Source organism: Gracilinanus agilis, chromosome 3 (genome assembly GCF_016433145.1).
Source record: "Gracilinanus agilis isolate LMUSP501 chromosome 3, AgileGrace, whole genome shotgun sequence".
Classification (NCBI taxonomy): Eukaryota; Metazoa; Chordata; class Mammalia; order Didelphimorphia; family Didelphidae; genus Gracilinanus; species Gracilinanus agilis.
In genome coordinates, this window is record NC_058132.1 from 328219692 (window position 1) to 328231497 (window position 11806).

Consider the following 11806-nt stretch of genomic DNA (forward strand, 5'->3'; position numbering starts at 1 on the left):
TTCACTGTTATTCATGTTTGTACTCAAAATTATTTTTTAGTTAGAATGAATAATGTAGGAGTAGTTTGTGTGATATCATTTTCACAGTCCTTAAATTACCTGCTGCCTGCATAGATCCTGAGACAATCAATTATATATATATAATCAACTGAAGCAGTAAAAATGGTTTAGGACAGGGGTCAGCAACCTTTTTGGCCATGAAAGCCATAAATGCCACATTTTTTAAAATGTAATTTCGTGAGAGCCATACAGTGCTCACAGTGTGCGCTCCTGTAACAGCGCCTGAAAAAAAATTGACTTTATGGCTCGAGAGCCATACATTGCCGACCCCTGGCTTAGGACTTTATTAGGAAATGGCTTATTCAAATTAAGCAGACCTATTTAAATTTCTCCTCGACATAAAGATGGGTCTGTAGAACCTGGCCTTTTAGTTTATCTGTTCTGAGTCATGTATGCTCTAGATGAAACAAGCCTGGGAGTTATATACTTCTGTCATTTCAGCATAATTCAGCAATCATCATTTTCCTTGTGAAACAGAGCCTTTACTAATTCAGTAAGCCTTACTTCTTGAAAGCTAGAAATGGAAAGTTGCCTTGTTAATAAAAATGTACTTTTCCTTCTTATTGTTTATATACGTGCTATTTCATTACATATGACTCTTAAGAACCCGGGGGTTTCCTTTTTAAAACTCCCTTCCCATGGGATAAGGAACCCATGAACTGAGATTTATGAACTGAAAAAGAGTTGAGATGAAGCAGCTCACATGATAGGCCCGTGACTTCTGAGAGATTAGTCCTTCTGTTGAGAACACATCAAAATACCATCTGTTGACTGAGAAAATGAAATTCTGTTTGTTTTCCTAGCTCTTCCACATCGATTTTGGACATATTTTAGGAAACTTCAAGTCTAAATTTGGCATTAAACGGGAACGAGTGCCTTTCATTCTTACCTATGATTTCATTCATGTCATTCAGCAAGGAAAAACAGGAAACACAGAAAAGTTTGGCCGGTGAGTTTGTTCCTGATGTCAAGGTTAAGTACATCTAACCCTTTCTTATCTGACCAGCTGGATTTAGCATTTCCTATTCAATGTTTCTGTTGGGTGAAAAGGTTATCTTTTAGAGTCTATTTGCTTAAAAATGAATGGATATGTTCTTTCCATTCAATTCCTTAAGCCCAGAACTTAAAGTCCAGTATAAACTTAGATGTTAATTAATGTTATTAGCTGATCTGGGTTTATCTAAAATTGTGTTTGTGTCTCAGTAACTTCATCCATAAGATGAATTTGTTGGAATTGTCTGTCTCTTAAGGTTCAGTATAGTTCTAATGTTTTATAATTTATCCAATGATAAACATTAGATTGATTTAGCTCACAGTGAAATGGGTAATGTTCACTATAAACAAGAGAGGAAGAAAAGTCACTCGAATTTTACAGAATCTTACAGAAAAGAGCATGAATTAAACTTTTAAAAAATACACAGAAGAAAACAAAAATTCAGAAGGGGCACAAAAAGGAACTGTGTTAAATATCATTTTTCCTGCTTATCTGAAATCAAATCCAGTAATTCCCATTGCTTTAAATGCTCTGGAATGATTTTGTACACACACATATACAATACACAGTACATATATTTACTAAGTATATGTGATGTTAATTATATATAAAAAATTATAACTGAATTCATGTGTGGCTTACAGAATCATTCTTAATTCATTACAACCCCCCTATGTATAGTACAACATGCAGAAGCCTTAAGAATGTAAAAGAACCAAATATATACTTCAGAAAAATCCTTAAAAGCATTGTTAGCCACTCAAGTCTAATTTAGTACCACATGTAAGCATCATGCTATTAGGCTCACTGTAATGTCTATTATTACTATTTATAATAACAATAATTATACAGCTTGCATTTACCTAGTACTTGCAATGTTCCCAGCACTATGCTTAGCACATTGCAAATATTATTTCATTTGATTCTCATTTGGTCCTGGGTCATAGGTACTGTTGATTACCCTCATTTTACTAGTGAGGAAACTGAGGCAAACAGACTTACTTAATAACTTCTTTAGTAGGTGTCTGATGTTGATTTGAACTCAGGCCTTCTCAACTCTCTCTACTGTGCTACTTCAGTGTCCCAAACAAATTTTCAACTTAGAGAAAAACATGTAAGCACATGGCTATTACATTGAATTTATTTAGATTGTAGTTGGGTGGATTTTTTAAAATCAATCTGAAGTGAAAGTTTCTAATGAAAGTATAGTGTTTTAGTTTATAAGGTGTTGGGAAACCAAGAATCCTTCAATGTTCTTTTCTGAAACATGCTCTGTCACCCTTTGCCATATGCATGTGAATTATTATGCTTCTTGAAGGTTCCGTCAGTGTTGTGAAGATGCTTACCTGATTTTACGAAGACATGGGAATCTCTTTATCACTCTGTTTGCCCTGATGTTGACTGCAGGCCTTCCTGAGCTCACCTCAGTAAAAGATATACAGTACCTTAAGGTAAGAACTAAATTCTATTCCTAAATCTTACCTAAACATCTGGTTGTGGTAGCTAATTACCAAAATATCCTGAGGTGTGAAATACTATGACTTTGGGTGATAAGGAATGTCCTTTTGGAAACATAGCCCAAACTGATAAAACTATACATATTTTTTGACTCAATACCATTCCCAGGTCCATACTCTAGAGCTATGGTGGCAAACCTATGGCACATGTGCCAGAGGGGACACTCAGAGCCCTCTCTGTGGGCACAGAGTTCATTACTAGAAAGCCAGAGGGATACAGGACCAGGCTACTCCTCTCCCCCTCACCTGAGGACATTTCTCTCATCACCTGCCCCTCTGCCCAGTAGCCCAATGGGAGTGCTTCATCCCTCTTCTGTCCGGGGCGGGAGTAGGGGCTCACATGGATGTAAGGGTTGCAGTTTGGGCACTTGATCTCTAAAAGTGTTCACCATCACTGCAGTGATGGGCAAACTATGGCCCACAGGCCAGATGCAGCCCCCTGAAATGTTCTATCCGGCCACACAACATTATTCCTAATCTGACGAATACAATGAGTAGGATACAATACAATGAAACTTCGAAAGAGTTGCCTTAGAAACAGACTGACAGATGAGCATTTCCTTTCCTTTGGCACACTTTAAAAAGCTTGCCCATCACTGCTCTAGAGGTATCAAAGAAAGCAGATAAGGGCTTATATGCACAAAAATTCTTATAGCACCTTTTTTTGCAATAGCAAAGAATTGGAAAATTTTCAAGGGCTTCCCATATATTGTGGAATGGCAGGAAAAAAAATCACAATATATGAATGTGGAATACTATTGTGCTATAAGAAATTATATGAGAAATCAATCCCAAAGAAACTGGTAAGACCTGTATGAATTGATGCAAAATGAAGTGAGTAGCACCAGGAGAACAATTTATACACAAAAAGCAATATTGTAAAGATAATCAGCTTTGAAAGACTTCATATTCTGAGCAGCACAATGACTAATAATTCCAGAAGACTCATGATGAAATGTGCTCTCTACCTTCAAAGATTGAGGAGACTGAAACATATTTTCTTCTGTTTCTTAAACATACACACACACCCCAAACGTGGCTAATGTGAACATTTGTTTTGCATGTCTAAACATATTGGTAACAGTTATTTTTCTTTTCTTACCTTCTCACTGGAAGGGGAAGAGAAGGAGAGGATTTGGAGCTAAAAGTCAAGTCAAATGAAATTAAATCATTTAAAAAAAAAAGAAAGAAAAATGGGCAGCTGGGTGGCTCCATGAATCTCATGAGAGTCAGGCCCAGAGATGGGAAGTCCTAGGTTCAAATCTGGCCTCAGACACTTCCTAGCTGTGTGACCCTGGACAAGTCACTTAACTCCCATTGCCTAGCCCTTACCATTCTTCTGCCTTGGAACCAATGCATGTTATTGATTCCAAGATGGAAGGTAAAGGGGGAAAAAAAAGTTTAAAAATGAAAAATATTTTTAAAGGGTATTTTATGGCATAATTGTAAAAGTTTACACATTTGGAAGGATTTTGTATTTATCTGAAGTGATATCTGCCACATTACATACTTAGTTATCAAACCATGTCACTTGTCTTGTAGGTATACATTTACTAGACTACTTGTATTGCAATCTTAACATTAGCTACAATTTACTTGTGCTGTATTATTATTTTTTTTGTTATAAATGCATTATTTATTATTAGGCAAAGTTGTCTATTGCCTCTCTGGACAAATTAAAAATTTGCCATAAAAGTCTCTAAAGCCCTTCACAGATTGCTTCCAGTCTTTCTTTCCTGTCTTATTTTCCGACTTCCCTTTCCAATTTCCAATTCGCCAGACTCCTCATCTATAACCTTCTCATGTTCTTTGCACAGACTCTTGTGCCTGCCTGAGACACATCCTCCTCACTGCCACTGCTTACTTTCAAAACTCTTCACCATTGTCATCTGTAAGAGGGAGATTTTAGGTATTTTGTAGATATATATTTAAAGTGCGGCCGCCAGGAATCAACAATTCAGATTGATCCCATAATTAAAATAGACCCAAGTCAGGATCGAGTTTAAGGTAGTTTATTTACAATTAGGAAGGTAGAAGGTAGGGAAATAGAGAGGAGAGGCTAGTCCGGGCCTGCAGAGGCCTGTTCAGAGAGAGAGAGGGTCAAAAGAGTAATTAACTAGATTACACACCACAAGGCCTTAGCAATCAGAGAGGCAAGAGGCCTACTTAAGGTAGAGAGTCTCGAAACGCCAAGTTAGGCCAAGGAAGTCAGCCTAACTTACCCATGTGACCATTCAGAGTGGAAGCAGCCTGAGGACTCAGTTCAAAGCGGGAACTCCCTCACCAGGAAGTATCCAACTTATTTGAAGAGATAGTGTCTCTAGTCACTTCCTGTGGGCCCACCTCTAATTCAAGTGGACAAATGGCAGCCTCTACACTGATTTGGACTGCCCAAAGGGCAGTCCCTTGTTCTTGATTTGTTACTTATTGTCAGGTGTGATTAAACTTTCAAGACCTCATATTCATGAATTTTATTAAAGTCTTCTAAAGTCTTACTGGGAGAATCAAGCATATATAGATTTAGTCTAAAAAAATCTTGTCAACTCAACGTCAAAGAATTTGAAGTTTTTGAGGTATTTTTAGAAAAGGCTAAATAATTTAAAAGTTGGCCTTTTCCTACATTGTCTCTAATTTATCATCATTGTTTTCAGCATCACATTGTTTCTAAATATTCTATTTATGGTTCTTTGCAAGTGAGTAGAAGTTACCCCTGCCTTCAGGAATCCCAGCAGCTTTAGATGTTTCAGATGAGCCTGAAGATATGTGTTCTTCCATTGGCTGATTTTCTTTTGAGAACTACACTGCCCTTATTTCCACCATAGCACCGCATCAACTTTTGGTATCCCCCAAAACACATTCCAGAGGCTCCCAATTAAACAAACATGAGATCTATTTCCTGGGAATCCCTTGAATCAAAGAATTCTGTGGAGATAAGATAGCTAGACACAAGGAAGGGTAACTCTTAAGTTATCTTCTCCATATCAGCTTCCCATGTCTGAGAACCCTCACAGCTCTCAAGTGCACCTGACCATACTATCCCTCATTCTGCCACCACAGAACTGCATTGATTTCTCTATTGATTTTGCTGTAGCATCTCCATCCTATTGCCTAAAGTATCTAGTAATTAATTATTTCCCTTGAATTCATATTTTTCTTGCTCTGTAATTAGTAACTACTTCCTCTCTCACTAGGGTGATACCAGGGTCTTAAAAGATTGCATCCCTGTCTGCTTCTGACAAACAACTTAATATAATGAATACATGTAGAATATAACTGAGGCAAGACCATAATACACTTGAATAAATATCTTAGAAATGACTCGGTTCTCTTATTTAAAAAAATTTTTTTTAACTCTTATCTTCCATCTTAGAATCAATTCTCTGTTTTGGTTCCAAAGCAGAAGAGCAGTAAGGGCTAGGCAATGGGGATTAAGTGACTTGCCCAGGGTCACACAGCTGGGAAGTATCTGAGGTCAGATTTGAACCCAGGACCTCCCATCTCTAGGCCTGCCTCTCAATCCACTGAGCCACCTAGCTGCCCCACAAACTTTAGCCTTCTAATTAATATGCAGCAGAACCAAGGAAATATCACCAAAATATCTCTTTGTAGGAAATCACCAAAACATAACAAACTTTTTTTACTTAAAAGGACCTCGGCCAAACATTAGCAGCCTATGGAAGGCACCAATTGGCATGATTTTTCATGGGCCTCTCTGGATGGGCCCTCTTTGACAGTCTTCCAGTTTCCTTTTTCTATCCCACTGCCATTTCCTTGTATTTTGGTTTATATTCAGTGTTTCCTTCCTGCTCTGTGGTTCTCTAGATTCCAAAATTGTCTTTCCCTCATTCCTGAGAAGAGTAGGATTCATCAGTCTGACATTCAACCTTGAAAGGTTATTAGCCCCTTCCCCTAGGACAGGGGTCGGCAACGTATGGCTCTTGAGCCACATCTGGCTCTTTCTGCAGTAGCCATAAAGGCACTGTTACAGGAGTGCGCACTGTGAGCACTGTACGGCTCTCACGAAATTACATTTTAAAAAATGTGGCGTTTATGGCTCTCACGGCCAAAAAGGTTGCCGACCCCTGCACTAGGACATTATTGTTGCTCACCACATCTTTAGTTAATTTATCTTTTATTCATACTTATAAACACACATCGATCAGAGGAGGCATCCCTACTATGGCAGTCAAGTTCTAATGGATGTTTCATTAAATAGCATTTAATAAATGATTACCTTCCAACTTCCTGTGGATTTTTATTGTTGCTTCTGCCCCCCAAATATTATTATTATAACTAAATTAATGAAGCATTAGTGAAAAAACTTGAGCTTTAAAGCTTGTTTGTACAAACTTTTTTGGAAAGATCTAGATGTGACATGTTCTCTGAGAACAGATTCTTCATCTTTTACAGGGTGCCCCAAAAGTCTTGGTGTAATTTAAGCTTTAACAGTCCCTAGCATAGAATTGGTTGCCATGCTCATAGGAGGTTTCTAATCAATTAGCACTGAATTCAATTAACTCTTGCAGAGTATGTAAATAATTTTAAGGTACAAGTTAAATCAGACTTTTTTTTCCCATCTTTAGGACTCTTTGGCCTTAGGGAAGAGTGATGAAGAAGCACTAAAACAATTTAAGCAGAAATTCGATGAGGCACTCAGGGAAAGTTGGACTACTAAAGTAAACTGGATGGCGCACACCATGAGAAAAGATTACCGGTCTTAAAAAGCGACAGCTTTTCTTCCCATGTTTTTTGTTGTTCTTTTGCTGTTGTTACTGGTCTGGTTTGATTTGTTTGGCTTTCATTTTGAATTTGCACTAAACTGAAATGAACACTGCCCTGACAATACGTATTAATTAAAAAGGGAACAAAATCTTGGAATACCAAGTTTAAAGAGAAAAAAATACCCAACCTAACCTGAATGATCCTTGATTGCACTCTACTTCTGACTGATTGACAAAGACCCACCACAAAATCTGCCAACATCATGGATAATCAGTTCTTGCTGACTTTGCACGCAGAAAGCTACTAGATGTTTTCTTCTTTTAAAAAAAGTTTGGTACTTTTAAGCAGTGATGTAAATATTCATTTTCTGTGTTGTGACAAAGTATGACAAAGTACTAACTCGGCCAAGGACTTTACACACACCAGTTATGAGCCCATGGCTGTTTTTACTTTCAGAATGGAACTTTTAAAGAAGGGTGTCTTTTTTGTGTAAACTAAAGACTATGATGTATTTTTTTTTTAATCAAACCTGTGGAAACCTGTTGATTTTTTTTTCTTGTTAATGTTTCTATACCATGATATCATTCCATCAGGACTTGCTGAAAATCTAAAGGTGTGGCAAATGCGAAATGTTTGTGTGTATATGTATGCTTCATATGTACACACAGATATATGTATGTATATATGTGTGTGAGTGAACGCGTGCGCGCGCGCGTGTGTGTGTGTGTGTGTGTAAGTAAAATGTCAAATGGATATGTTTAAGATATGTTTGTCTTTCCAATTTCTTTAGCCTGGGTTATTTTGTGTGTTTTTTTTTGTTTTGTTTTGTTTTTGAAGTTTTGCCAAAAGCAGGGCTTTTCCCCCTATGTCTCTTTCTGGTAACTGCCTGATCCAGTTCTTCCAGCCATTTCCCTAATGAAACATATGTTGACACAAGATTTATGTACTGTATGTATATGGAAGAGTGAACTATATGGGGAATAATACTTGAGCAATTGTACCAAAAAATAAAGGCAACAAAAAATAAGGAAACTATTTATGAAATAAATTCCCAGCCTGAAATTCAGTATTTTTTTTAAATGCCAGTGAACAGTCTCAGAACTGTTCTTACTGTATTTATTAAGACTTCTAACAAGATTTTTTGCAGAATGTGTTAGTAGTTGCATAATAAATTGAATTTTTAAAAAGTTATTTGCTGAGGTACCAGATTTTTAGGGTGCTGAGTGGAGAACAGTTATTACATAAGCAATAGGAACTACTGGTTTTGAGTGTGTCAAATGTGTGTTCCAGGAAACATTGACAGATCCAGCTAAGATGCTGCCTGTTCTCCAAACAATATTGGTCATTCCCATTCCATGATGATGGAATGGAAGGAAGAAAATTAACTAAATATGTTTACCCTTCGACTAAACATGTTTTCCATTGATTAAAAGCGGTTTTCTTTTGTTCATAGAACAGATTCATTGTATTTTTAGAGATCCAGACCAATCAGTGGACTGGCCAAAAACGCAATGAGGTCTGCACTACCTTGGATTATTCTTTCTCAGCATTGCCATGGTGAAGACAGACAGGTGCCTTTTCGGAAATGACTGCCTGCCATCTGAAGATGAGCTCTCTCTTAACCACCTCTTCTCTTTTTGCATGCGTCCCAGGAACAATGGCTCTCTTGCTACTTTATTTGTTGGATTGAGGGAAGGGTGGAAAAGAGGGAAAAAATCAGATATATGACTCTTCTGCACTTTCCAGTGGAAGCCTATAAAGTGAACTACTATAAGTGTGTACTACCTTCCTATTTGCCCCACTCTTAGAACAGCCTCAATAGCTGGGTGAACCCTAAGGAACTTTGTTTCTTAGCAGAAGTTAGACTGGATAGGTGCTTGAGTCCCTTTCTGTAGAGCAGTCAGCTATGGAATGCCGTTCATCCAAGGAACTCTACCTGGGCTCATTCTAGAAACTGCTTGGGGCAGAGCATACTTTGTACCCCTACCCATGCTAGATCTAGACTATCGCCCAAGCAGAATCCTAGGAATGGAAGATATTTGTCCAGTGGCTTTTGTCATAGACCAGTCATTCATTACTTTCTTCTTAACCAATGAGAATTTGAGAAATATGATTATTGATATATAGAACCTATGGGACTAGAAACCATTATTATTATATATACTCAAGGCACTGAGAACCCACCCCTCATCATTCTCTGCTGCCCCTGTGGTGGGCAGGGTAGATGTAGTTCTGTTGCCTTTAGGGAACTTTATCACCCCTCCCCCAGTGGATTTTAATTGAAGAAAATATACATCATGCCATGAATTAAGCTAAACCTTGAAAACAAAGATCAATTCCAACAAGTAACTTTATATTCCCATTTATTGGGGCCAACTAATCCACTCACAGTTTATTCTGACCTTTCTATGGAATAATTTTCTGGTTCCCATCCCTAGATCTACTTAAAAGCAAAGGAAAAAAAAAATATATATATATAGTAAAATTAAGGGAGACACACACACACACACACGACTTATTTCTGGATATATTCCCAAAATCCATGCCTGAAAAATCATACTTTTTAATGAAAAGTGAGATCTTCCTGATAGCTAGTTATCCTTCCTAAAGTCAAGATGATATGGGCCACTGAAGGGAAGCCCTTAGTATAACATAACCAAGGAATCTACTCGGGAAAAGTTTGGATACAGGCTTGGAATCAAGAAAAAAAAGTCATGGACTAACTGGAAAAACAGCTTTCTTCTCATTTCTGATGCGATATTCTTCAGTGGTGTATTTTTAATAAGTGCCTGTTCTGTAGTCTATGCTATAAATTGCACATGTTGATTTCCTGCAATATTAGAAAACCTATTCAGAGTTTTTTACTAATAATTCAAAGTAGGATTTTCACCCATGTGAATGAACATTCCACCAATATGAATCAACACTTCCTCTAAGCATGTGACAGGAAACTAAAAATACAGCCAACTGAGGAGCTGAGAAATCTCATTTTAAAACCTGTTCTTTGCATTGTCTCTAGCACTCATTCCCTCGTGTGGTTACCCAATAGGGAAATTGCATAGTAAAGAAAGGATTGGGATTCAGAGAACAGGAAGGTACCTTCCTTCATTGACCAGAGACTTAAGAGCAAGAAGGATTCATTACTACTCAAAACCCACATAAATGACATCAAAACTTTGGCTTTAAGCATGAAAGTCAGTGTGCTTTTTTTTTTTTTTTTTTTTTTTGTCCAAACCTTCACCTTCTGTCTTAGAATTGATACTATGTATGGGTTCTAGGGCAGAAGAGTGATAAGGGCAATTGAGCTAGGAAATGTTAGAAGCTAGATTTGAACTAAGGACCTCTCATCCCCAGGCCTGACTATCCACTGAACTATCTAGCTGCCACAATTGTGCAGTTTAGGAGCATTTGCCAAAAAATTTTTTTCTAAGCAAAAGGAAGCACAGAAAAGGGACAACAGAGAACTTTTGTTACTAACAATGTTAAATTTAATACATATTTAAAACAAAACCTACCTAACATGGTCACAGTTTATATATATATATTTTTTTAGTTAGGAGGCTTGGTGTTTATTTCAGCTCTGCTACTGAGTAAGTATATGATCAAATCACAATTTACGTAAGCTAAATTTCCTTATATTTAAAATAGCGAGAACAGCTGTCTTACCTACTTGCCTGTATTTTCTGTGAGTTTTAAACAAAGCATTCAGTTCTTTCAAATTGAGGTCTATTAAGAAGACGTATTTGCCACCTGCCTATGCAGAATAAACTGTGAGCAGTATGCCATGCTAGACGTATATACTAAAAGCATGTTAACACATAGTCCCTCTGCCAGTTGTCCACAATTCTAAGTTATTCTTCCCAAGATGCAAGATCCCATTGAAGAAAACAGCACTGGAATAAATTGGAAGCACTACAGAAATTTATATGTGGGGATGACTGGTGCAAGGAATGAATGATTTCTACCTGATATGCAACTAGAAGATCTTTTCCCTGGCCCCATAATCTTTCCTATTGCTTGACATACTGCTGAAACTACCATTCGATATGTATTCCTTTAGCTTAAAGCAACTTCCTTGTTAAATCAGCACGGTCAGTTTATCATCGGATTTTCTGAGGGAAGTGGGCTAGACAATGCAAGGATAGCAAAGAGTAGACTAAACTATTAGAAATGGTCGAAGGACAAGGAAACTGGAGGCAGAAGCTAATGAAGACAATTTCACTCACTTGTCAGTTTTGTGGATAGGATGCCCACCATCAATTCCACTTTCTCCTCTGAGGACCCCTGGGTAATTGGCCAGCTGCCTGGCTCCCAGCCTGGTCATAGTGCTCCAGGACACTGTGAGCAATGAAGTCTCGTTCAGAATGCAGGGTGTCACAATGCCTGCAAATCACAATCTCACACCGGGGACACGTACTTCTCAGAGGCATGCCCTGCCATGTGCCTTCCTCTGGGGAAAATAGGGCTTCCTTGGAGTTTGTCCCATGAATACACCGAGTTTCACCATCCTCTG

At 37.8% G+C, this 11806-nt stretch overlaps 1 protein-coding gene across 2 annotated transcripts in view; it reads left to right on the top strand.

The window, feature by feature from the left end:
* The window catches only part of PIK3CB (phosphatidylinositol-4,5-bisphosphate 3-kinase catalytic subunit beta), an 86073-nt gene extending 77700 nt beyond the window's left edge, over positions 1–8373 (top strand). For both annotated transcript variants that reach the window (XM_044669983.1, XM_044669985.1), the window contains 3 exons: positions 864–1009; positions 2373–2505; positions 7155–8373. In XM_044669983.1, coding sequence (XP_044525918.1) covers positions 864–1009; positions 2373–2505; positions 7155–7292 — 417 coding nt within the window. In that variant the 3' untranslated portion in view covers positions 7293–8373. The remainder of the gene's footprint in view (positions 1–863; positions 1010–2372; positions 2506–7154) is intronic.
* Positions 8374–11806: the final 3433 nt, after the last annotated feature.